At 47.1% G+C, this 27,617-nt stretch overlaps 2 protein-coding genes across 2 annotated transcripts in view; one reads left to right on the forward strand and one right to left on the reverse strand.

Annotated features, from left to right (window-relative positions):
• Positions 1–119: 119 nt before the first annotated feature.
• LOC137425058 (uncharacterized) lies at positions 120–7,133 on the reverse strand. Its single transcript, XM_068113066.2, has 5 exons — positions 7,095–7,133; positions 4,080–4,203; positions 3,657–3,885; positions 1,825–2,088; positions 120–329 (listed from the first exon to the last, which is right to left on the reverse strand). The coding sequence occupies exons 2-5, from the start codon at positions 4,176–4,178 to the stop codon at positions 193–195; spliced, it is 729 nt and encodes a 242-aa protein (XP_067969167.1). The 5' UTR covers positions 4,179–4,203; positions 7,095–7,133; the 3' UTR covers positions 120–192.
• Positions 7,134–7,419: 286 nt separating this feature from the next.
• ALG3 (ALG3 alpha-1,3- mannosyltransferase) overlaps positions 7,420–27,617 on the forward strand; it is a 40,696-nt gene continuing 20,498 nt past the window's right edge. Inside the window, exons 1-2 of the mRNA XM_068113065.2 lie at positions 7,420–7,660; positions 17,286–17,385. Of these exons, the coding sequence (XP_067969166.1) occupies positions 7,453–7,660; positions 17,286–17,385 (308 nt within the window). The 5' untranslated portion in view covers positions 7,420–7,452. The remainder of the gene's footprint in view (positions 7,661–17,285; positions 17,386–27,617) is intronic.

Genomic DNA, 27,617 nt, shown 5'->3' on the forward strand with positions numbered 1-27,617 from the left:
GTGACAACATAGGAAGATTAAAACATAGGCCGAATACAAAAAGCTCACGACGTGTGCACGACGACGTCAGTCAACGACGTCAGTGGCACAAGAGGACCGATGACGTCATGGCAGCACAAAATGGCCGATGGCAGGAGAGCAGCGAAAAGCGCTACATTTGGCTTGGTATTATTCAGGCAGCAGGGAGCATGGCTAGTGTGTTCCAAGTTCGGCTTTTTTATTTTTTAATAAAAAGGATCTTTGCAGCTCCAACAAGTAACGAAGAAAAGGCGAGAATGTTGGTCTTTGGCTAAATGGTACCCAAGGCTTCCATGCACTCTTCTTCAGGCCTGAAAAGAAAAAGGAACAAACAAACACGAATCAAACATGAAAAGGCTCGAAGTAAACCAAACATGTGACATGAAAGTGCAATACAAGCACAAAGTAGGATGAGCCAAAGGCTCGTGACCTCGGCCGACCCAGGGCAGCTGTACAATCACCATCCAATAACATGGCAAGATAGTCACACAGGTACACCAACCTGCTTTCTTCTTCTTCCTTTCCTCAAATAAAAATGGAAGTTTAAAGCTTCTATAGCTTAGTTATGAGAGGTACAACCCATTTGGATAAGGGGAGAGAAAAACATTTTCATCTAAATCAAAGCCGACGATGGCAAAAGCACAAGTGGACGAAAACTTTGAATGAGTTAAATTGAGATGCTCATCCCATTTTGGTGGAAAAGGATTGATGGAGGATGAGGACTAGTAATAGCATGCAGACAACAATTACAATATTGTATTAACAATTACAATGGAGTATTTATAACAATGCAGAGACTTGCCTCGATATTTGTCGAAGCAACTGCATCCCCCACCATTTGTCTCAGCAGCTACACCCCCCCCCCCCTTCCAACCCACCATTTGTCTCAGCGGCTACACCACCCCCCCTCCAACCCACCATTTGTCTCAGCGGCTACACCCCCCCCCCCCCTCCAACCCACCATTTGTCTCAGCGGCTACACCCCCCCTGCAACCCACAATTTGTCTCCGCGGCTACACCTCCCCCCCCTACAACCCACCATTTGTCTCAGCGGCTACACCCCCCCTACAACCCACGATTTGTCTCAGTGGCTACACCCCCCTCCAACCCACCATTTGACGAGGCAATCACACCCCCACTTCCCTTGGTGACCCCACCCCCCATTTGTATAGGTGACTCCATCCCTTAATTTCTCTTGGAACCCCTCCCGAGTGGAAAACCCCCCCACCACTCTCCCACAATTATCTCAACGACCTTAGAGTCCCTGTATAGAGAGTTACGACAACCCGGATTTAGAAGCCATTTTGTTTCCATTGTTTGCGCCACACACTAGTGCACTGCCCGCTAGTGTGTATACATTGTGCATAACCTAGTACAAAATTTGAGTGCCTACAATGTGTAATTTGTGATTTGCACCGTGCCCCTCGCTTTTGATAGGATTTTCTCTTAGTCCAAGATAAGAATCGGATTTTGTTTATTGCAATAATCTTTGTTCAGAAATGTAGTTTTATGTGGGGAGGAGAGGGAGGAGAGGGGGAAAAGGAATAAAAGGGAAAGAGGGGGCAGGAAGTGTCTATCATTTTCTGGACTACCTTGCTCTCTTGCATCTTACTTTCTTGACTAGCATGCATGCACACAAGGCCGACAATGTGAACATTTTCAAATCTAAAAAAAACACAGGTTTGACCTTTTAACATTCAAGAATGAACATAACAATACCACACTTCAGTATTCAACTCCGTGTATCTGTTCATTTTACATTTTTAGCCAACTTTCGCATAGCCATGCACTTGCTCCCTAATTCACCTTCTTTTTTTGTTCTCCCCATCTCCGCTTTGAGTTCAACATTCCTCATTCCTCCTCGTGCAAGTGCTCGGAGTTGATCGCGTCCAAACAACCTGGAAACCCTTGCTTCATGTTTTGCTTTGGCCTTCACAAGTCCTCTGCAAGTTTTCTTTGTCTGTCGAAGATCTGCCTTCAGCTGCTTCATCCTGCCTTTCATCTTCTTCAGTGACTGTGCTACCTTTTGAGAAGTCTGGACATCTTCTTGCTCACTAGCAGTGTCTTCAGCTATATGAGAGGGAGAGAAAGAGGAACAACAGAGAAATAATAAATATTGCTGCTCCTGTCAAATGATCTTTACATTTATAGACTATCTATAGCCTTGAGTATTTGTTACGTGTTCCTCCCCGACCTCCTGGTCTCGGTAAACCTCCGAACCCCGGGAGGGGTCACGGCAGAAAAATATATTATTCCGTGTCGAAATCAATAAGGAAACCACACCAATGGTTATGAACAAACCAATAATATATTATAAATCACACAGGAATAACATTACCACAAATGACAATTAAGAGTGCACTCTCTATTCCATCAGCTAGCATGCATAAGGTAACTCACAGTGTTCCAATTGAGTGGAAAGAACCTTCCCCAATGTCTCTATATTCCCGTCTTCGAGCTCAGAGTTGGTCCCCTCCAGTGATCAACGGAACGATGTCGACTCTAAACCAGAATCTCGTTCCGAGGGCAGGCACAGACACGCCGCCCAAAACGGCACCAAGGCGCACGCGGCCCAAAGCGGAGAAAAGGGGTCACGTGGTTAAAGCGGCACAAAGGGCGCACTCACGGCGACTGGGAAATCCAAAGGCCCCCTCTAGGTACGAACTTTCACTGTTCACGGTCGGCGAGCCGCAAAGTAATCGTCAGAAGCCTCGGTGCACACACCCACCAAAGATACGTCTGAACGCGGTGGAAACGGTTGACGAAGCAAGGAAGGTTTGCTCGACGCGCAAAGCGCACGAGTCAAAATGGCGGACGGCTCGTACTTGAAACGTAATCACACGACGATGGTTCCTCCGAATCCAACGCCAACCTGACACGCAGGTTTGACCAGTCACAGCGATAACAACTCTATCGCGGAATCCCTTTCCAGGAAGCCCAAAGTTCACTCGTCTCTCTTGCTCGACAACGTTCGATCCAGAACGCAAAGCAACCAGCTTCTTCTCCGACTTTTCTCACCGCCTCCTCCTCCTCGTTCGTCGTTTTCTGGTCCACGATTTCCTGTATCATTTTAAGTTAACCTTTTTTACTTTAGATAGCTGTTCCTGAATAATAAACCTTTTGAGAATAATAATAATACCTAATATCAGAAACATGTCAAGTGGGTGAAAACCTCAATAACGGAAGTTACGAATCCGTAACATATTCATGAAAATTCTCAAGAGTACACACTTCTTTGTAATAAAACATTGGATATGAAATTGAATTTCCAATGATTTGAGGCATAAAACATTAATGTAATTCATTCAAGCAATTTGACCAGCATATCTTCCATGAAAAGAAAAGGGATCACCTAATAAAAATGAAAGGAATATAGAATCTGGTTATAACAATTACAAAAGTAGAATACTCATTACTGCTATTAATTTTATTTATTTAAAGATGTACATATGAATATGCAATTACTGGTCATTTCATAACTTTCAAGCATTGATTAACCATCTATATTTAAGTCAGTTCACTTACAACTTCAATCAAAATTTCTTTTAAAGCTAACTGAACTGCAGCAAATACTACATAGTTCACATGTACTTTAAAAGAAGAAACTTATTGAATCAAAGTAATAAAACCATGCTTACCAGCATTAGATGAGCTGCCATTCTGTCGAGTAGCAAAGTAGTTGTGATCTTGCAGAAGAGCCGCCATGCAAGCCTTGTTTCCTGCAGTACAGGTTGAACTCCGCTTCTTTGGAGACTTCCGGACCCTGGGAGAGTTACGGTGACTGATGATGGTGGGTGCAGCAGTGATCTTCAGCTTTCTCTTCCCATCAGCACGCCCATGCTCAAACTGATGATGGTCAAAATGTTCCTGTATGTTTTACAAAGGGAAAAAATTAAAAATCTTTATTTTTTTTAAATATTGCAAAAATAATTTTCTATTCATCCACAGAGTTGATGATCCCAATATATAAATCATACAAAATGAGAGCACATCACCACACTGGATTGTGAGAAGCAATCAATCAAAAGACATCAAAGTACATGCAAGGGACTATGACTAACCTGACACAAAAATGATGATGACGTCGGTTCCCATCCTACTCTCCGGACTCTGTTCATCCACAGTTTCCTTCTTTCAGGATTTATTGGGAATCTGTACATGTGGAATCCTTTTTCCGACCGATTACTGCACCCATAGGCACAGCAGCCAGTCATCTTTGAAGAAGATAACAAACAAAGCCAGACCAAAAAATAGAGCGTTCCTCGTATGTATTCAATGCAAGGCCAGAAACACGCGAAGATTGGACAGGAAACAACATGGCGTCCACAGACCACGTGACAAATTTTTTTTAGGACTCTTCATGTCGCAACTCTCTCTATCGACCGATCCGATAAGGACGATCGGGCCCCCTCGCCGATAGGCGGCGCTCTTGCGTCCGCCATTACTGGGGGGCGTCCCGATCCAAACTTAACTCCAGCTGTCTGCGCCAGCACAACTATCATCGCGATCGTACATGAAAAGTGTATGTGATAATCGTTCTCAAGTGTTTCTCTATACGTGTGGAGCGGTCGTGGACACCTGGCACCTGAAGGCACACGATACAAACCCCGTTTTCGGCGATGGCCATGCCGCCCTGAAGGCACCTGGCACCTGGGCCTGGGGGTACCCGGTTTCCACTTCCACCTGCACCAAACCTATTTTGTTAGCAACCGCGTACCCTATGCTATGCCATGCCGAGCCCCCTTCCGAGCCCCCTTCCAAAAATGAGCAGAAGAACATATATGATGATGAAGGAGAAACTTGACATGTACTCAAAGCATGATCAGGATATGGAGGCATGGCTCTCCAAAGCAGCTTTACATTTGCGGAATGAAATAAAGGAAGCCAAAAATGAACAGCCTTGGCCACCTTGCCCAAATGAACGAGATGACAAATATGTGGACATCCCATCATCACTCAAAGCATTTCTAACAAAATTGTTAACTGGTGAAACAAAGAGCTCAAGTAGCACAACTCGTGTTCTGAGATCGGTGTGGTCATTCGCTCAAGATCTCATATATGGAACAACTTCAGGCAAAGTAAAGACATCAAAGCACATATTATTGCCTTGGACAGTAAAATCACTGACTGGTAATGTCGAGATCAAAAGATTCTGAACCGTCTAGGTCATGGGATATCATATTCTACATTGTTGGAAATAGACACAGCTTTGTGTCTGCAGAAATTGCAAACACAACCAGAAAATGATATTGTGCTGCCATCAAATATATATCCTGGGGTTCCTACTGTGTTAGCATACGCCAACATCGACAGGCAGGAGGAAACCCTCAGTGGAGGAGGGACATCACATCGAGTTAATGGGATTGTTGTACAACCGCAAGTATTAACAGCCCAGCTCCCCACAAACAGAGAAGGAATGCAGAAGGACAGAAGACGCTCTATTCCTCCTAAACCCTTTGTGTCACCCAATTACAACTGTGGCGACAGAAGAAGTCCTCCAGCAATCAGACCACTTCAGCCTGACGAGGCACAAATGGCAGAAGTCAAAACTGCTAAGCATAAAAACATCGCTATAAAATCATAAAAACATTTTTAAAAAACACCACCCTGTGAAGACTGCCTTCACCAACATGCCTTGAGAGGCAACTATCAAAGCGCCATATGGTAACGTAGCCTGGTAGCAGATCCAGATGTATCAGATCCCCAGGACAACCATGGATGGATTGCAAGAGAGGATGGCACACTTGATGTTCTGTGGATGACTGGCTCTCCTGCCTCAGGTCATCATGGAATTCATATCCTGTACATGCCGGCGTGTTTGTCAGCTACCAAACTGCCAGTGTCTGTCTAATAGACTAAAGTGCACAATTGAGTGCAAACTTCAAGACTGTACCAACATGATGGATGCTGATGAAGATGATTCAGACCAGAATACCAGTGATGCTGAAGATCTTGATGATGATGAGGATGTTGACTAAACATCAAACCTACACACTAAAAAAAAAAAAAAAACACCTTTAGAGGCCATTTTTCCCCGCAAGCGGGGGTTGGCCTTTTTCGGGAACTGTGGTTGTTGTTGTTTTTCGGTCCCCTTTTTGAAGCAATGTTTTGCGGCCGGATGCCCTTCCTGACGCCAACCCTTTTTGCCACCTTCAACGACAAGCACAAGCAGGGAATTACCAGTGAACTGGTACTCAATTAGCCGACCTCGGAAGGATGACAGGCTGAGTCAACCCCCCTGGCGTTAATTCAGCAATTGACCGGGATTCGAACCCAGGATCCTAAGCCGGCACCCTAGCCGCTAGCCCAACACCATGGACTAATCAAACCTACACACTGTACAAGTATATTTGAATGCCTTATGAACATACATTGAAAAGTGTAACTTGGCCATTCAAACAATTAAGATTTTTAATGTAGATGATCATGTACATGTACAGGTACGATGTTTACAAGTCAGCTTTCTGTTTGACATGTGAAACTGTGGATTTTCTTGTTTACATGGATTTATGATGCTTAATTGTGTAATAAATACATGAATTTGTGACTTGTAAAGTTATGTTTTGTGTCCTATTTGAGACATTAGAGTGTGTTTTCAAGCGCACATCTCCAAGCCGTTGCTTTCAAATCTTGATTGACAGTATGTCTGTTTGAGAGCAATTTGCCTAAAAAAGCTACAAGCTATAGTCATAGTGGTCCAGCAAAGTTCCTTGAAAAGGAGATAATAAGCTTTAATAAAAGTATATTTTGATCTGGTACCTCTGGTTGGTATCGATTGGCTATATCTGGGGTCCAGCCCATGGACTACAAGCCGAATGAAGCGGACGCCCCCCAGCTATGGCGGCGCCTGTAGAGGGCACCCGTCCATTGAACCCTCAGTCGGATCGGTCTATAAAGGGACTCTAGACGACCCACCCCCACCCTTAACACCTCACTTGTCTAGGCGATCACACAATCGTTTTGTCGCACCCCACCCACCATTTGTCTCAACAAGCCACCCCCATTTTACTTGGTGACCCACCCCCATTTCAAATGGCTGAATTAACACAATTTTCCAGATTCAGCGGCACCCGTACCTCGAGAGAATGATGCAACCAGCAGCCTCAGGCTGCACACGAAGTCACGAACCACCAACAGGGTGACAGTTTATCGTCAGGTCGGGAATCGAACCGAGCGAGCGTACACGGCTCATGGCGACCTCTGCGCTGCACCCTTAAACTCCACCTTCGGACAAATGGTGTTTTGGGTTTAGCGGCATAAGCGGTGTAGTTGGTGGCACCAAGACTACACAGGTTTTAAGTTATCAAGTATTATCATCTATTGATTAAATTCCGGTCTGCAGATATTTAAGTTTTACTTTTCTGAACATACTTTTAAAATCTATTCTCACCTGACGTTATTGATGGTATCGATGACGTACGAGGACGGCGGAAGATGGCGCCTTCCAGGAGAGGCGGCGTGGGGATTGGAGTGAAAGGTTCAAAGCGGTGTTCTGTTTTACAACAAGGCACTAACTTTGTTCGGAATGCTTGGGCGGTGAAACGACAAGTGCTGATCAACCCCCAGTACACGTGGTTGGTGTGCGGAGTGCTGTGGTTCGTGGAGATATTTGTCACCTTGTGGGTGATCCAAAGAATCCCATGTAAGTGAATTAATTATGCTCGCCCTTTCGCTCGGCTCCAATTTATTCGAGCCTTCCAATTCCATTGATGTCCCAACATTTACTGCTTTGACATATGTTCATGTTGGATAAGTTCCCTGAGGTGCTATCGGCAACAAGGAAAGTTGGACACAATAAGACGCTAGACAGAGCTCCAATCCTATCTCATGCGTGTATTTTCTTCTTCTCGTTCTTCTCCTCCTTTTCCACGTTCTACTTCTGCCTCTTCTTCTTCCTCTCCTGGTCGCGTCCTTTTTTTCGTTTCTCTTCTTCGTTCTTCCTCCCTTCCGCCTTTTGTTTTTCTTTTTCTTCTTTTCGTTCCTCTTTTCTTTCTTCTTCTTCTCCTTTCCGTTCTTCTCCTTTCCATCTTTCTCCTTCTTTTCGTTCTTCCTTTTCCACTTTCTTTCTTTCTTAATATTTTTTTCATTCTTCTTTTTCCCCTCCTTTTTGTTCCTCCTCTTTTCATTCTTCTTCTTCGTCCTCCTTTTCATTCTTCTTATTCCTCCTCTTCCTCTTCATTTTTCTTATTTTCATTCTTTCTCTTCCTCTTCCTCTTCATTTTTCTTATTTTCATTCTTCTTCTTACTCTCCCTCTTCAGTTTTCTTATTTTCATTCTTCTTCTTCTTCCTCTTAATTTTTCTTATTTTCATTCTTCTTCTTCTTCCTCTACTCGTTCTTCCTCTTTTCGTTCTTGTTATTTTCATTCGTCCTACTTTTCCTTCTTCTTCTCGTTCTTTTCGTTCTTCTTCTGTTCGTTCCTCTTCTTATTGCTCTTCTTTTCGTTCTTTCTTCTTCTCGTTCTTTTGTTTGAAGTGGACAAAATACATATGCCTCACTCGACTGTGCACGTTAAAGATCCGATGGTGTCCATCGAAGTGACGACCAGTTTGTGTTGCATTTTTGGCCACATTGCAAGCTATTGATTCCGAAGCCTGCTGGAGATGTCCATGGACTTGGTGCGAGAAGACAAACCAGAGCGACAGACGACGTAATCGCTATGAACCGAAGCAATGATTATCTTCATACCCAGGTGGATTCATGAAGAATTAGAACCGCACTCGAAAGAGCGCAGACCCCTGCCAGTTTGAACAGTTTGTTTTGTATCCCACTGACATGCCAGTTCTGGATTCCGACCTGGACCAAAACCTAATCAGCTTCTTCTTGTCACTTACCCATCTCATCAACTTGGTTTTGTCATAATCCGTCCATAACTTTATGAAATATCGTGCTATATATCATCTTTGAAACGATCTTAAATGAAAAATGAAAAAATGAAAAACGATCTCTTATCCAGATCCAGATTCGGATCTTCACTGAAATCGAATCGATTTCTCCTTGTAACACATGCAGCAACCTGCCCACCAAGTTTCGTCCAAATCCTGTCCACAACCTTTTCGTCAGGTTCACTATGTCAATAAATTATATTTCGTTCAAAATCATGGTAGATTAGCAAACCTATACATTTTTGGAAAGGTTATAGCATAAGGAAACTAAAAATCAATGCTTACATTTGGAGAGATACCTGTATGGCGGCCATTTTGGATTTTCAAAATGGCCACTGTAAAATACATATTTTGTTCTATTTCTGCCTCTAATTACCCTAAACACTTCTTAAAATATACTAAACCTATATTTTCAGGGACAAGGAATCCAATGAAAGTATCAAATTAGTGCTATGGGGAATGGTAAGACACGAATCAAAGGTTTTGAATTGCAAAATAGTCTTTATATTCGCGATAAGTTGCATAATCAAATACATGTTATCATTTTGTACAGGCAGTTAATAACATCAAAATGTGTCACAATAATTCATATCACCAAACATACACAGGCAGTCAGCAAAATCATATTGTTGCGGATATGGGATTTGGCCTCCATATCCGCTTGTAAATATTCCCCTATTTCCCCAATACTCCCCAACTATCCCCAATCCCCCATTCCCTAGTCCCATTGTCTGTAAACAACACTCTGTAGAACCGACCTTCCCCTTCTTCCCCCATTAAATGTCGTGCCCAGGTCCACCGCATCTCACGTAGACAACTTTCGGACATTGCTAGTTATTCTTAGTCTATGTCAGTTAAGGACTCGTTTCCATTAATTCTGACTCTTCGTTGCACCAGAATGTGATTGTATGGCACCAGTAGTGAGTTCAGGACCTCCCCATACCTCCTCCCATCTTCCCCATGAAACAATAACAACAACAACAACTACAACCACAGCGGGGGCGGCGCGGCCGCGGTGCGGGGAGTGTGCGTCCTCACACCGGCTTGGTTAGCCGCCATTGCCATGTGCGCCCACGGGGTTACCACGAAGGGGCTGGCTGTCAGCTCCTCGTCAAGGGCGGAGCCTGGTAACCCCCGCACCCAATAAGAAGCAACGGGCCGATTCCATCTGGGGCGGAGCTAACGAGCCGAGGGCGTGTCACTCCCCGCCGGATATACGCAGCCACTTACCGGACGTGACGTGAGATGCGCCTCAGCCACGAAAGAGAACCAGACGCCACCTCCGAGCGCTGTGAGACCTCCCGCATCTCTGGACCGGACCGGGTCGATTCTGTCCCTGAGCCAAGAGTGCACCTTGAGCCATCGACTACCCGCCTTCCTTGCCATCAATCCCCGTGTGAGTCAGTCTTGTCCCGTTTATCTGTCGTCTGTCGGGGCTAAGATAAGACCGTGTTTAAGTGCCCACCTTTCTATGCTGTCTCTCTTGTCTTTGTAATCTAACCTTCCGCAATATTATAACCTCCTCCGGAGGTCTTGAGAACCGTACCCCTGGTGTCGTGTCATTTTAACCCAGCCGTTGTGTCCTTTCCTTCATTGATTTAGCATAGCGCGACTTAGTCAACGTTCGAGTGTAATCGGGTAACTTGTGCGAACACGGCGGCCATTCCGCTCGGCCCAGCATAACATCTTAATAAGTCGTGTCCGTAACAATTGGTGTCAGGAGTGTAGGATTCGGACCTGGGACTAAATTCATTTAGCCCAAATTTTGGAACACCAATTGTACCATTAGGGTAACAATTGGTGTCGAGGAGTGAGATTCGATCCGGAGCGCGTTTTACGCGCTCGAAATTATAACGGCGAAATTTGATTGTGTTTTACAAAATATAAAAACCCGAATTTTGAAAGTCGCGCTATGGCAGACCAAGTCGGCTGGGGTCCGGTAGAGGAGAGTGAGGCAGGGTCGATCCAGGACCAAATTGAGGGACATGAGGAGAGCGAAGCAGTGAGGGTAGCAGACGCACAAAATAGCGTCGTTGCGCCTGACGTTGCGGGCGCGCAAAATGGCGCCTCGCAAGAGCGCGCGGTAGCCGAGCCCGCTGTATCAACGGGCTTTAACATGCAGCCGATTGACATGCAGGCCCTCATTGCGCAGCTACAGGCAGCTGTACAGATGAGTTACAGATGAGTACAGATGTACAGATGTTGTTATTGTTTCATGGGGAAGATGGGAGGAGGTATGGGGAGGTCCTGAACTCACTACTGGTGCCATACAATCACATTCTGGTGCAACGAAGCGACTTGTAGCGACTTGACTTGGTAGCGACGAAGAGGGAATGTCAGATGGTACGTGAGGGACTGACAACGAGGTTGGACGAGGTGATAGAGGTAATGGAGACGAAGGACCGGCAGGTGAGGACGCACATGGAAACGGTCAAGGTAGCCTTGGAGGACGAGCTTGAGGAGACGTACCGGGGAATAAAAGAGGTGAAGCAGAAATTAGAAGAAGTGGAAGAAGGGGTGAGCGAAATTAAGAAGCGACGGAGAGGGGATAAGAAAGAGATAAAAGAGGAGATAAAAGAATTGGTCCAAAGTCTGTGTTTGGATCGTGATGATGTGCTCATTAACCGGATGAGGGATTCGCAGGTGATGGAGGAGAAGCGAAGAGGAAGAGGACCCGGTGTAAGTGGTGACCAATATGGTCGTGCGTACGATGCGCCAGGTGATTTAAGAAGCTTGGGGGTCGAGATGGACCCGGGTGTTCGTGAGAGGCCGTTGGTGAAGTGTGCGACAGGTCTGGTGTGCGAAAAAGGAGGTGTGCAAGAAAGTCCGACTCTGGGGTGTGTGAGGAAAAAGTGCGTGCCAAGGAGTGAGGGTGCTGGCGAGAATGAGTCGGTCGTAGCGCGTGTGCGAGGGAGCACATGGAAGCGCGGTGTGGTAAGTGTTACAGAGGGTGTGACGGGAGAGTGTGCGCGAGAAAGGTGTGTGACGGACGGGTGCATGGGGAAAGAGTGCGCTGTCAAAGGCAAGGAAGAATGCACACCTGTGGTGAGTGTTACAGAGGGTGTAACGGGAGAGTGTGCGCGAGAAAGGTGTGTGACGGACAGGTGCATGAGGAAAGAGTGCGCTGTCAAGAGTAAGGGTGAGTGCGCTGTCAAGAATGGAGGTGAGAGTAGTGAGAGTGACAAGGAGAGTGAGTTGGTTGTGACAGGTGAGCGAGGATGTACACCTGGGATGGAAGGATGCACACCTGGAATGGTAGAGCGTGAGTGGGAATGCACGCTGGAGTTGGTGGTGAGGCACGTGGTTGGGTGTGCGAATGAGAGCACACCTGTGATTGTCACAGAGGAGGTGACCGAGGAGGGGGCGCGAAGAGGTGTGTTGGTGAGGTGTGCGACCAACGAATGTGTGCCAAAGTGTTCGGTGGTCAGGTGTGTGACCAAGGCTGTGAGTGGAATGGGTGTACCTGGGTGTGTAAGGAAAGGTACGAGGAGCATGGAAACGGCTGGATGTGTGAGCAAGGAACGGGCTGTGGGGTGTAAGCGTCCAGGTGAAGCATCGACGGTAACCGGTTTAGAGGTTAGAGCGACTTTTAGCCGAATTGGGCCCTCGGTGCGTGCTGGGCCTCGCTTTGAACGGCCGCGTCCGTGCTCCACTAGGCGGAGCGGGCGGCTGGATAGGAAGGGTCGTCATGGCGACCACTTTTTGTTGAGGCATTCCGGCAGGTCGAGATCGAGCCATGGGATGGCTCCGTGCCGAGATGGTGCGTGGGATCTCGGCCCGGGTAAACCTCCTTCCCTGCACCGAATGCGGGACGTATCCAGCCGCTGGCACCAAACAACCCGCATTCATTGCTCGGCTTTACGAAGCCGGGCTTTGGACAGGAATTGGCGCACCGAGAGGCATTAGTGAGTAGACGGGTGATGAGGTTAGTGTTTTGGCCGCGAAATTAGAGAAAAACAAAATTTGGTGGGGGCAAAGGAGCAATAGCTTATGGGGTGTATGGCAGTGAAAACTAGCCCGGGTGGGTTAGGATATTGGTAGGGATCTAGCGAAGATGACATTAGGTAACGTTAAGTTTAGTTAGTGACTGATACCTGTAGTGGGGACGCAGGTAGTTTAGTGTGGATGATAATGACGAGGGAGCGCAATAGTTTAAAGGGACGACTGGGAAGCGCAAGTTTCAGAAGGGAGTAGTTAGATGAGATGATGCCGTGTGGTTGAGAGTTGAACAGGTGTGATTGCACAGGTGTGCAACTGGACAGGTGTGTGGAGCAGTGTATGAGTAGTGAGTGTTGTGGATCAGCGCGAATGCGCTTGGGGAGAGAAGGGTGCAGGTGGCACCAGGTGTGAGAGCACAGGTGTGCAAGTACAGGTGTGTGGAGAGAGTTGGAGTAAGTGGTACGGAGTGGTGTGCATGGTGCGAAGGTGTGGATGGGGGAAGAGTGGACCCCTTTCACGAGTACCCGGGGCGGGTAGTGTAAGTATTAGGTAGAGGGTATAGGTAAATTGTGGTTGGATATTGGCATTTGTGGTGCGGTTGCAGAACGGTATTGTGGATGGGTGCATTAGTGTTGTGGAAATGGCTGGGCGTGTAGCCTGTTAGTGTGTGTAGTTGGTTGGGCACTCCACCACTGTGAGGATGTCGGCCAGGTGAGGCCGCAGGTGGGCTCTGGGAGCCGGTAGAGTTGTGGATGGGGCCCGAGGATCCGGAGGACGGACCCGGGTAGCCCAGTGCCAGAGAGGGCACCGAGTGGGGAGAGCGCCAGAGGGCCTTCCCCAGGTAGTTAGGTTAGGGTAAGGAGCAGGTAAGCTCGGAGGCAACTGCAGTGGTGGAGGTGTGCAGGTGGGTAGACCCGCTGGGAGAGGTACACGCCACGGCCCAGAAATTGTACGAGGGCACCGAGAGATGAATCGGGGGAGTGAGACCCCAAATTGAAAAGCACCACAGTTTGCTCAATGGGAATTGGTTTTTAGAACCCATAGTGTAAGAGGGCCAATGGTTTGGCAGGAGAAAGACCCCGGGTAATGTAAAGTTGTTAAAGTCATTTAGGAAATAGTTAGGATTGATGAACCTGTCGCACCATACGCAGCCACTTACCTGAGGTGATGATGATGACTCCACACCTGTGTTTTCTTTGTTCTCTGTGCAGGAAAGGAGAATTGCTGTTGGATTTGTGAGACGCATCACGACGTGGATGAGACATTGGGGTGATTCCATCTCTCCCTCCTTAGGAGGGACTGATGATGAATTGGTGATGGCAAATTTTGATGTTGAGTTGGAGATGGCAAATTTTGATGAGAGTTGGAAATAGCAAATTTGATTGGTTAGGAGGGAGAGAAGACGAATTTGGTTTATGGGAGGAACGGGGAAGACAGTAGGGACGTTTGTTGATTTGTAAAGTAGATGTTTATGGGTAGTGTTGTGTTTTGTGGATACAGTAAGGGGTAAGGGAGGGGCCATGTAGGTTACCTGGTGGGGGGGGGGGGGGGGGCGTACGGTAGGAACGTACCTGTCTCACCTGGTTCCCATGTGCCCCCAGTGTGCATCACCTTGTATTGCGTGCACTTTTGCGCCCTTACCACCTTACTCACTTGTCTTTTCTTTTGTCTCCCACCTCTGAGGATCTGGCTTTGGGGCAGAGAGAGAGGAGAGAGAGGTGCTGGCTCCGCAGTTGTGGGCCTGCACTTTCGCTGCTTGCTGCCTGGATCGATACACCATATGGACCGCAATTTTGGTGGCCACCCACAATGGACCGCAGTTCTTTTGCGGCCAAGCACCACCCGTGGATGGACCTCTGGGTCAACGTGGCACCTATGCCATACAGGTGAACCACTAATAGTTGGCACCCTGACGGCCACAATAAGGAAATGGACGCGGTTGGCGCCTTTCTTTATTTTCTAAGGAAGTAAGAAGGCCAAGTGCACCACACGAAGAGCAAGAGACACCTGCAGGGTTAGGGGTTGTTGTTTTTATTTTAATGAACAATGGTGACTGCACCGATTGGTGCTTGGGTGTGTAGTGGTGCTTTTGGTGCTTGGATGGGGTGCTCTGCACATTATTAAAGGCCGTAAGGCCACAGAGCACTCGTGGGTTGGTGTATCGATGCTGGCATGCGTGCTCTCTCTATGCATAACATCTGCATGTGTTCCTCCAAAAACAGGTCCTGGATCGTAGTGTAAATATCAGCGTAGTCTTGTGTAAATAATGCTCCCTACCGGCTGTATGTTTAGTTTGCGAATTCTTTCCGTGATTCGGTTATCCTGTGGGTGTGTTTCTGTGAGGAGAAGGGTGCAACGTCGCAGGGGGACATATTTACTCATTTGTGAATATCTGTAAAACTGTCGCACTCAGGGTAGAGTTAATAGTAGAGGGAACTACATCTGAGTGCCACACTAAAATAGGTAAAAATTTATCGGGTCGGGACGCCCCGAGGGTAGAGAAGGGTGCAATGTTGCGGATATGGGATTTGGCCTCCATATCCGCTTGTAAATATTCCCCTATTTCCCCAATACTCCCCAACTATCCCCAATCCCCCATTCCCTAGTCCCATTGTCTGTTAACAACACTCTGTAGAACCGACCTTCCCCTTCTTCCCCCATTAAATGTCGTGCCCAGGTCCACCGCATCTCACGTAGACAACTTTCGGACATCTTGCTAGTTATTCTTAGTCTATGTCAGTTAAGGACTCGTTTCCATTAATTCTGACTCTTCGTTGCACCAGAATGTGATTGTATGGCACCAGTAGTGAGTTCAGGACCTCCCCATACCTCCTCCCATCTTCCCCATGAAACAATAACAACAACAACAACTACAACCACAGCGGGGGCGGCGCGGCCGCGGTGCGGGGAGTGTGCGTCCTCACACCGGCTTGGTTAGCCGCCATTGCCATGTGCGCCCACGGGGTTACCACGAAGGGGCTGGCTGTCAGCTCCTCGTCAAGGGCGGAGCCTGGTAACCCCCGCACCCAATAAGAAGCAACGGGCCGATTCCATCTGGGGCGGAGCTAACGAGCCGAGGGCGTGTCACTCCCCGCCGGATATACGCAGCCACTTACCGGACGTGACGTGAGATGCGCCTCAGCCACGAAAGAGAACCAGACGCCACCTCCGAGCGCTGTGAGACCTCCCGCATCTCTGGACCGGACCGGGTCGATTCTGTCCCTGAGCCAAGAGTGCACCTTGAGCCATCGACTACCCGCCTTCCTTGCCATCAATCCCCGTGTGAGTCAGTCTTGTCCCGTTTATCTGTCGTCTGTCGGGGCTAAGATAAGACCGTGTTTAAGTGCCCACCTTTCTATGCTGTCTCTCTTGTCTTTGTAATCTAACCTTCCGCAATATTATAACCTCCTCCGGAGGTCTTGAGAACCGTACCCCTGGTGTCGTGTCATTTTAACCCAGCCGTTGTGTCCTTTCCTTCATTGATTTAGCATAGCGCGACTTAGTCAACGTTCGAGTGTAATCGGGTAACTTGTGCGAACACGGCGGCCATTCCGCTCGGCCCAGCATAACATCTTAATAAGTCGTGTCCGTAACAATATATACACATGCAGTCAGTATAACTTCACATCTACACAGGCAGTCAATGCCAAAATATACACAGGCAGTCAATGCCATCAAACATACACGATTACAGAATATGCCATTTAGAGTTCGTCATCACTGTCCTGTGTGTCGTATCCGATAATATAGTCCGCATCGTTTTCACAGTCCGTTCCACACAAGCAAAGGTCGGTCAAATTGATTGGCAAATCGAATTGGTCGAATGGTCGATCGAATCGAATTCGATGAATCGAATCGAATCGATCGAATTGGTCGAATGGTCGATCGAAGCGATTGGTCGAATTGGTCGGATGGAATTGGTCGATTGGTCGAATTGGTCGAATGGAATTGGTCGGAATTGGCAAATGTAAACATTGATTTTCAGATTTTCCATGTAATAACGTTTCCAAAAATGTATAGGTTTGCTAATCTACCATGATTTTGAACGAAAAAACATAGTGAACCTGACTATTTTGAGATATCCTGCTCACAGACACGCAGAGGTGAAAACATAAACTTTGTCCACCTTCGGTGGTGGAGGTAATAAAGATCGCCAAAGCAGGTTTGCTTCCTGTACACATTTGGGTACTGGTGCATGAATAGCATCGCTGTACTACAGAAAAATGCCAACCAAGATGTCGGCCGCAACCCTGGACAGAAAGACCACCTGTCTATAAAGGCCACTTTTTCCGTTTCCCTTGAGCGGTCATTCTACACAGGTTTGACTGTATATATATGGTAGTTTGTTTATTTTGTCTGTTAATTCAACTATATTCCAAAATAACCCATCTGCCCATTTGAACTTGTATGAAACTTGTAATTTGATTTTTCATATCGTCTGCAGACACTGAGATAGACTGGCAGGCATACATGTCTGAAGTGGAAGGAGTGCTTAATGGCACATTTAACTACTCGGAGCTGCGTGGTGACACTGGTCCTCTTGTGTAAGTGAAATCATACCACATATAATTGGAGAAGGTTTTGTTTGTTGCTTGTGAAATCGAAGATTCTCAAGGATATTGGTTAGTCTGGTCTGCACGTCTGTCTGCCTGTATGTCAATTGCCTACAGGTTGCAATTGTACACCAACCTTCACAAAACGTAACCACTTTGGTAGATCTACTCGAAAGGTAGAAGCCTATGGTTTTTGAGGTCAAAAGGTCAAGTCCGCATAGTTGTCAATTTTCATCCAATTGACTTGAAATTTGAACAGCAATTGCATATTGGGTCACTGAATTGGTTCACCAATCAAACCCTTCAAACGTATTGTTTTTGAGGTCCAAATGGCAAGGTCGCAGCAACTGATTTTGCAAGCACAGGTCAATGAACGCTTGTCTGTGTGTTTGTTTGACGTCTGTGCAATTCTTAGACCACTAGACGGAATGAAGTGAAAGCCGGTGGTTGCATTTTGGGTGTGCACCAGAAGGTTTTTGGCATAATTTCTTTTTAATGGGGTTCATAGTGGATGGGTGTGAGTGATGGAGGGGAGCACATAAATTATCGATGTAAATATGTATTATATAGCAACATGCACCACTCACGGTGGGAGGGATATTACAAGTCATAATAAAATGTGCCATTTCTCTGCATGAAAACAATCATTAAAGTGGAGGAATTATCATTGGAAATATCATCCTGTTTGTTTTAATTATATTCATTCATAAACTGGGGTGTACACGGTAAGTTTTTAAACGGTAAAACAAAAATTAGATTCCTGAAAGTGGGACCATTAAGAGATCAAAACTGCTGAATGGAATGAGTGGGAAACTGGTGGTTGTACCTGTGTGGTGCACGGGAAGGTTTCAAGCGGTTACAAATAGTCCCTGGGTATTCAAAGTATGGGGAGGACCCAAATTGTCTTTGTAAATATGTATCACATAGCGCCACCTGGTAGAATTCGGTGTTACAAGTCATAAATCTAAAGTAGTGGAATTAACCTGTTTGTTTGGAATAATGTTCGTCTTTCATTAATCATCCACTTTCTAAACTCCCCCCTTGCCCCTCTCCTCCAAATCTTCCCCTTGCCCCTTCCCCTCCTAAACTCCCCCCTTGCCCCTCCCCTCCTAAACTCCCCCCATGCCCCTCCCCTCCAAAACTCCCCCCTAACTCCTCCCCTTCAAAACTCCCCCCTACCACTCCTTTTCAAATCTCCCCTCCTACGATCCCTCTCCAATTCTCCCCCCTCCCACCTCCTTCTCAAAGCTGCCTCCTCCCCACTTCATCTCCTTTCTATCTCATACCTCCACCTCCCCCAACCTTTTACTTTCCTCTGCCCCCCCCCCCTCAAAGAACCCCTGACTGTGCCTCATCCCATCACCATCAGACCCTTCGTCCTCCTCATCCTTCCCTTTCTTGTAAGTCTTCTGTATTCTCTGACACACTATCAACTGCTCTTCCTACCTCCCCCTCTCATCCTTCATCTGACCCTACCCCTCCCCTCCCCTCTCCTCCCCTGCACCCGATGCTCCCCCTCTCTCCTCATTAACGCTATGGACCTCAAACATCCGGGGCCTTCCCTCAAACCTGATTGATCTCTCCATTCAGGTTGCTCCTGACAATCCAGACTTGATATGCTTAACAGAAACTTTCCTCCTTCAAGATGTCTCTGATTCCTTAATATCTCTTCCTGGTTACTCCCTCCTCCGGTATGAAAGACTTGAGCCTCGTCCTGGTGGTGGGTAGCTATCTTCATCAAAAACTATCTTCCTCACTCTCCTTGCACTGTCCTCTCTCCACCACACCCCCAGGAGTACCTCTGGCTACGGCTTCCTCTCCGCTCCGACCTTTTGTTCATATGTGTTCTGTACCGTCCTCCAAACAGTGATGACTCCATCTACATGTCGCTGTCTGACAACATGGACCAACTTCTATCAACTCATCCCAACTCTCTCTTCCTTATATGTGGTGATTTCAACTGTCATCATGCCAGCTGGCTGGGTGTGGGTTCCTCTCTCACCAGTCATGACACCTCAGCAAAGGACTTCTGTGACTCATTGGGACGGACACAATCTGTCAATTTCCCGACCCGGATCTCAGTCAATGGAGTATCTTCTCTTCTAGACTTGGTTATGACAAACTTCCCTGCAAATGTCTGCTGCTCTTCTTCTGCTCCAATCGGTTCTTCTGATCATGTGCTTGTTAAAGTGGATATCTCTCTGGCCATTCTCAGAGAGCCTCCTCAGCGTCGACAAGTCTGGCATGTCACTCAGGCTGACTGGCACGGTCTGCAAGCAGCCATCAATCATCTGGACTGGTCTCCCATTTCTACTGCCTCTGACATCAATTCTTCCTGGGAATTCTTCCAAAGCAAACTGCTCTCTCTCATGCACAGATTTATCCCATCTCGTCTTCAGTTGTCTTACCCTTCCTCCCGTCCATGGTACACTGAATCTTGTGGTGAAGCAGTTGCCCTGAAACAACTTGCCTTTGCCTCTTGGAAGGCAAATCCAACTGAAGGCGATCTCAGTTCCTTCCACCAAGCTCGGAACAAGTGTGTGTGTCTACCCTCAGCAGTGCCAGGAAGCACTATCTCTCCACACTCAAGACTGAACTCTCAAACCTGTCTCCTTCCTCCAAATCCTGGTGGCGTCTGGTCAAATCCGTTTCTGGTGTTTGTTCCCCCTCCATCCCCGCCTTCACCTCAAATGGCTACACAGTTGACACCGCACGTGACAAAGCTGAATGCCTCAACTCTGTGTTTGCCTCAAAACCTTGTGTCCCAAACCCATCTCTCTCTCTGTTCCCACCTTACCCAGTCGAACCCAACTGCTCCTGGACTCTGTGTCCTTCTCTCCTGACAAGGTGGAGAAGTTTTTGTCAAACCTCGACTCTGATTCTGCAACTGGACCAGACGTCATCAGCCCACGGGTCCTAAAATCCTGCTCTGCCGCTCCATCTCACCCTCTCTCTGTTCTTTTCACCCTCACTTTTGCTCAAGGTCATCTGCCAGCATCTTGGAAATCAGCAAACATTACCGCTTTACACAAAAAGGTGCAAAAACAGATCCTTGCAACTACAGACCAATCAGCCTGCTCCTAATTATCAGCAAAGTCATGGACGTCCATCATGCTTCGGATATCAAATCCTTCCTCTTCTCCAATGGCTTGATCTCCGATCATCAATTTGGTTTCAGACCAGGTCATTCTACTCTGGACATGTTCCTTCTGCTGTCTCAACAATGGATGGAGGTCCTAAATGCCAAACAGGAAATCAGAGCTGTCTCCCTTGACATATCACGTGCCTTCAATACGGTCTGGCACCCAGCTCTGCTTACCAAACTCTCCTCCTATGGTATCCATGGAAATCTCCACGCTTGGCTTCCGGACTTCCTCTTCAGGCGTAGTCAACGTGTGGCCCTGAATGGGTTTCTCTCATCTCCCGTTCCTGTTCAGGCTGGAGTTCCCCAAGGCAGTGTTCTGGGCCCTGTGCTTTTTCTGGTCTTCATCAATGATCCCTCTCTGACTCTTGAAAATCCTCTCTGCCTCTTTGCTGATGAGCCAGGCCGGATGAGCCTGCTGGGAGTGGGACCGAACCTCCCGAGTGGGTCGGCCTCGCCTCGCGGGCGGATCCTATGCCAGCGGCAGTTTTCCGGGCGTCAGAGGGTGCCCGTGGAGTCTCGTATAAGTTGTCAGGGTGTGTTCCCATGCAATCTGCAGTTTTGCGGTCGTTGCCGGAGTATTCGTTGTCCATGGGGAATCCGTTAAAGCCATCGGAGAGCTTTCCCATGCATTCCGGTGTTTTGCGATTCAAAATCGCCGTTTGATGTGTATGGGCCTCCGTAGTATTCGAAATCGCCGTTTGACGGGTGAGGGCCACCGTAGTTGGTACCGAACTCGTGTCGCCGCCAGTGGACGCCGTACGCTCTTGAGAGACACGACGAGAACGTACCGCTGGGGCTTGGCGAGGCTCCAAAGCCCCTCGCGTGGCCCGGAGTCTGGTCAAGGACGCATGCGCCATGCCCGATCGAGGATGAGACTGTTGTGGCTGTTCGGTGACTCTCGCCAAGGTCGATTGAGCGACCAGGGGCCCGCGAAGAGGGGCCCTGTCCTTCAAAGCCGGGTAAGGCGCCGTGTTCCGAGCTCGGCACGTAGGCTCCACAATGAGCCCATTCAAGGTCGCGCGCGGCCGCGAGCCGCGTGCGGTTTTCCGGCACACTTTCGCGTAGTGCCCCTTTTGCGAGCACAAATGGCATATGGCATCCCGAGCCGGACACACGGCCCGGGAATGACGTTGTCCCCCACAGAAATAGCAGGTGGCTCCGTGTAAGGCCTTGGGTCTGGCCGTTGCGGCAGCCATCAGGACCGGATCCTCCTCCGGAGCATCCTGGAGTTCCGCGAGCAGTTCCGCTCCCTCGGCGGTAGCACTCTCCGGCCGTGCGTGGAGCGAGGTTCCCGCCAAGAGGCGCGTGCGATCATAGACGTTCGACTGCAACCGTGCTTCAGTGTGTACCTTTCCTTGCTCGAGTGCCGCAGCGAAGGTCAGGTCGGTCTTCTCCAGGAGTTTGAGCCTTAGGTCCTGAGAGGAGACCCCAGCGACATAGGCGTCTAGCAAAAGGTCATCCTGAGCCTGCTCGTGAGTCCGTGGCTCCCGGGTGCTGTCCAGCAAGAGTTGCCGGAGCTCCTGGGCATAGTGATCCATCGGCTCGTTGGGTTGCTGGCGTCGCGTTAGTAGCAAATGCCGAGCGTACACCGGGCTCTTTTCCTTTATGTACAATCGTTTGAGCTCCGCAATCGCGAGGTCGTACGTCGCGCATTGTGCAATGCTATTGTACACCTTGTAGTCGATTTTGGAGTGAAGCGTTGCTAGCTTCGCGACAGCCGTCGGCTCGGTCTCAGGCTCAGCGAAATGATTCTCCCAACGTTTTGAGCCAGTGCTTCAGTTGCAATCCACCATCCGAGGCTTGCGGGTCGGCGCAGAATGGTGTGACCACCAGCGTCTTGTTGCCCGCCATGTCGGTAGATCGTTAATGGAATTAAGTGTTGTGAAAAACCAGTCGGGTCCACAACTTTAGTCCATCTGGTGGTTTAATTCCATTAAGACCATGACATCATTCTGTAATACAGGAAATGCAATAGGAATAAGGTTTGGCATCACATGGGTCCATCCATAACATTCAATGCAAGCAAGCTTAATATTCTATGCAGGCGTACCGTTAGCGAGTCCACTAGATGTAACATGTCACAGGAGAAGTCACCCTGAGCACCGACCGCAGTGGGTCTTATAGCCGCACCCCTAGCGGTGTCAGCGAGCAACGATCATCACCTGGGTTCAGCTTTAGTACGAATACGATTTCACTACAGTATGGGTTACCAAAAATCCACAAAGAAGACGTTCCATTATGGGTCATCGTGTCGTGTATCAATGGACCATCTTATGCATTGTCGAAGTTCGTGGCCGATATACTAAAGTACCTCGTGGGAAAAACCGACCGAGGATTGCGCAACAGCTCCGAGTTTGTGGATAAAATAACACACCACGATCCATCCACACTAATCCATGGTGTCATTTGACGTCATTTCGCTATTCACAAACGTGCCCACAACCCTGGCGGTTGATGTGGCGAGACAGAGGCTAATGGAGGATGATTGCTGGAAACAGGCCGCCAACAAGTTGAATGTTGATGACGTATGTGACCTCCTCAGCACTTGTCTGTCTTCCACCTATTTCGTCTTTGACAGCACATTTTACAAACAGGTGTTCGGCACTGCGATGGGCTCCCCGGTGTCTGCGGTGGTTGCCAATATGGTGATGGAAGAGCTGGAAACACGCACCATCCCATCCCTCCCAACACAGCCACGTGTCTGGTACCGCTATGTCGATGACACTTTTGTCATCTGCCCCAGCACGGCTGTTAATGCAATCCAGGAGGGCATCAGTGGAATGTTTCCTTCCATCAAATTCACCTGTGAGGAAGAACAGGATGGGTCGCTTCCATTTTTGGACGTCTTGGTGAGGAGGAACCTCAATGGAAGCTTAAGTACCGCAGTATATAGGAAACCCACCAGACCGAGCGTTACCTCGATTTCACGTCTTGCCATCCATTGCACCATAAAAGAGCTGTGGTGAATACACTCGTAAAAAGGGCAAGGAATATACCATCCACCTTGAAGGGCAAAAGGAGAGAGATCAAGCATCTCAAATGGGTATTGAAAGCCAATGGCTACCCAGACCACCTCTGCCCAAAAAATGAAATGGTACTGGCAGCTCCAAGAATCCAGGACGTGCCACAGGAACCACCTAAGGGCTTCTGCGTGCTACCATTTGTGCCTCGGGTATCTCAAAGGATTGGCAGGATTTTGAGACCGGTCGGGGTGAGGGTTAACTACCAACCTATATACACCTTGAGACGTGCACTGACCAAGGTCAAAGACAAAAGACTGAAGAATGATTGCACAGGTGTGGTATACACCATTCCATGTGACTGTGGTGGAGAATACATAGGCGAGACTGGAAGAACCTTAGGCCAGCGCATTAATGAACACCACAAGGCCTTTGAGTGTAATCACCCAGAAAGATCTGCTATCGCCAAGCATGGAATAAGGGCGGGCCATATTCCTCTATGTGACAATGTGAACGTGCTGGCGGCATCCCCGAACCGGGCCAGGAGGCGAATACTGGAGGCCTGGCACACTGGCCAAACGAGGGCACCATTGACAGAGGAGACTGTGGCGTTACCACAGGCATACGGACCTCTCATGCATAAATACACCAGAGAGACACCGATGCGTGGAGGAGGACAAAGACAAAGTGGGACATAGCCGACACAGGCAACACGGACAACAAAACACAATACACCGCTCAAACACGCACAAAACACTTGCAACATAAGCCGAGCATGGGTCCATGATCACGAGGTCTCGCAACGCAGCTTTGTGATTGGTTGATAGAATAGACCCACCCCTCCCCCCAGATATATCTGGGAGGAGGTGAACAAGGGAACCTCTCTTGATGAAGGCTAGTGGAGGCTCAGCGCACGCTGGGTTGCTGGCCGAAACGTTGAGTTTTTTAAGACAAAGCTATAGGTTGGAGAACGGAAAAATGGATATCGTGGATATATATATATATGTGTGTATATATATATATATATATATATATATATATATATATATATATATATATATATATATATATATATATATATATATATATATATATATATATATCAAGCCCAACTGGAGGTTGCCAAAACACACCTGACCAAGCCAAAATCTTTCTGGGAGAATGTCCTATGGACAGATTAGACCAAATTAGAGGTTTTGGTAAAGCACATCATCTCTATTAGGGGGGGCTTCAAAAAAGCAAAATGCAGATTTACTCCGGGACGTGGTCTATTTTTGTTCCTTTTGGTGTCAAAGGAAACCACACCAAATTTGAATGGAATCCAATAATATTTAGGGGTGCCACATCAGTGATGAATTTTCCCCCATGCAAAAATAGGAATTCCCATTTTTTGGGCTGTATATACACAAAATAAATACATAATTATATATATACATTAAATATAATATTAAAAATAAATATATAGTAAATATACATTAAATAATAAATATACATAAATACACATTATACATTATATATATACAATATATTATACATACAGTTTTGAGACTTCCTATGATCACTATCTGGGCAATTTTCATGCATGTTTTGTACAGGTTCCCGGGGTCAGGGGTATGCTTTTTTAGTGTGTAATATGTAGGCCTAACTTATTGACTGTGGTTCTTTTGTAGAGAGTGACCCTGTGGAGTAAGAATTAACAGGATTTTACCCACATTCTTGCTTATTTTGCAGATATGGCATGTGCTAGTACCAGTGTTTCATTGAAAACTCGGGCTCAGGATAATGTGTATCTCATTGGGTCCACTTCTGGAGATGCCATCAAAGGTGCCAAGCTCCCGACTGTGCATCAATCTCTTGTCCTGTTTTTCCATCACCTGAAGAAGGAGAATCGCACTGCCCGGGAGAGTGCAACCCTCACCATTGAAGAGGTTGTGAAGTTCTGGGAAAAAGCTCACCTACCTACAACGACGAAGCAGCACTGCATCCATCGTTTGGAGAGGCTATATGAAGAATGGAGGAGCCTCCAAAAAGGTGCAAAGCGGGGTGGTGCGACCCAAGAGAAAAAGGAAGCATCCTTCAAGGCCTCCTTGGAGAAGACGTTTGATCTTAGGCATGCAGATTCGGAGGCCATAATCACCAACCCCGAGGACAGGAAGTTTCTTCACGATCAATTCTCAGAGAGGAAGGCTTCAATGGGATCTGTAGACACTGTGTTGGAAGCAAAAACGTTCTTGTGTGTTTGAAAGATCAGCAGCCACGAGATGATTATCGTGAACTCCTAGAACTGACTGTCATCTACATGGGAGGAATCCCACCTCGTGGAATCCGGATCATGGCTCCAGGAGCAATGCACAGAGCCAGATGGATGGCAAAAGCACTATATTCACTACAGGTGTTCCTGTTTCGGTCAGAGTTCCACTTGACACTTCGAGAGGCGAGAGAACTCCGAGCCTTCAACATTTTTGTCTGCCTTGTGTATGTACAGGCTTGGTTTCGGGCTCCACAAGCTATTGAGGCTCCCCTGAATGACATTAACCTCTTCAAGAAGTTGGAAAAGTTTGAACAAATCAATCAGAAGATGGCTCAGGCAGCCTTGAAGGCACTTGGCCGCCACACGTGGTACATGAGCCCAGTACTAGTGGCATTTGCATTCTTTGACACCAGAATTGACAAAGAAAGCAAGATCAATATGATTGAAGCATTGAAAAATGACGGTGAAAACCCCTCTCCAAAGAGACCAGCTATCAAACGAGGAACCGCCCTGTCAATCGCTGGCCTCATAACAAAACACACCAAGCATTTCTTCAGCATCCTAGGGACCCCAACTGATTGGATGGATAAGGATCCTGGTTCATGGGAGCAAGAAACCAGCTTTCAGGAAGCAAAGAAAGCTGCCAGTGGCTTAGTCGTGGTGAACAACAGGGCAGAAAGGGGTGTCGCATTGATACAAGACTACAATAAGCTCCTTACAAAGGATGAAGAGCAAAAGCAAGCTCTGTTCCAAGTTGTTGCTGCTCACAGGAAGATGTACTCCGATGCCAAGAAGGCAACAGTGGTGAAACAGGCCCAGAAATAGGAGTTACATTTCTCATTATATTTGGGTTTTTTAATATTATGTGATATGGTGTCTCTTCATTTTATGAACTGAACATTTGGATTGTTATCATTGAATTTGAGTTTTCATAGCAATATAGTGCTATTTGTGCAGCTATTGTAACTTGTGTTTGCTAGAATACAAAGAAAGTGAGTGGAGGGTGGATTTTCATAAAACAAACTTCTGGTTTTGCTTTCGATCCATATATAGAAAAGTTTTGTAGACACCTTTAGTTTGAAGGCTGATGTGGCACCCCTAAATAAAATCAGATTGCTTTCATATTTGGTGTCTTTTCATTTTGGAACAAAAGGAACAACATAAAGCCATGTCCCAGTAAATATTTAAAAAAAATTATTTTGAGCACCACCCTAATCTCTATGTTTACAGAAAACAAAATGAAGCCTTCAAAGAAAAGAACACCTTCCCTACCATCAAACATAGAGCAGGTTCAGTGATGTTTTGGGGTTGCTGGCATCATGAAATCAGGAGATTACCAAGACATTTTGGAGCGCAATGTTCCAACCCAGTGTCAGAAAGCTGGGTTTCCGTCGAAGGTCATGGGTCTTGCAGCAGGACAATGACCCCAAACACACTTCAAAAAGCACCCAGGATTGGTTCAAGACAAAACACTGAACTGTTCTGAAGTGGCCAGCAATGAGTCCAGATCTAAATCCCATTGAACACCTGTGGGGAGATCTGAAAACAGCAGTTGGGAGAAGGCACCCTTCATATCTGGGAGAACTGGAGCAGTTTGCACAAGAAGAGGTGGCCAAACTGCCAGTAGAGAGATGTAGGAAGCTCATTCATGGCTACAGGAAGCGCTTGACTGTAGTTATTTTGGCCAAAGGCTGTGCTACCAAATATTAAGTCTAGAGTGTCAATAATTTTGTCAATGACATTCCTTTTTTTCTGATTTAAAAGGATATATTAAGTTCTGAATCAAAAACAAACGTTCTGTAATATTAAGTGAAATAAAGAATTGTGGAGACCGAATACTTTTGTCAATTTAAACTTATTTTTAGAG

This window comes from Myxine glutinosa, chromosome 4 (genome assembly GCF_964187855.1).
Source record: "Myxine glutinosa chromosome 4, kmMyxGlut1.1, whole genome shotgun sequence".
In the NCBI taxonomy this organism is placed as follows: Eukaryota; Metazoa; Chordata; class Myxini; order Myxiniformes; family Myxinidae; genus Myxine; species Myxine glutinosa.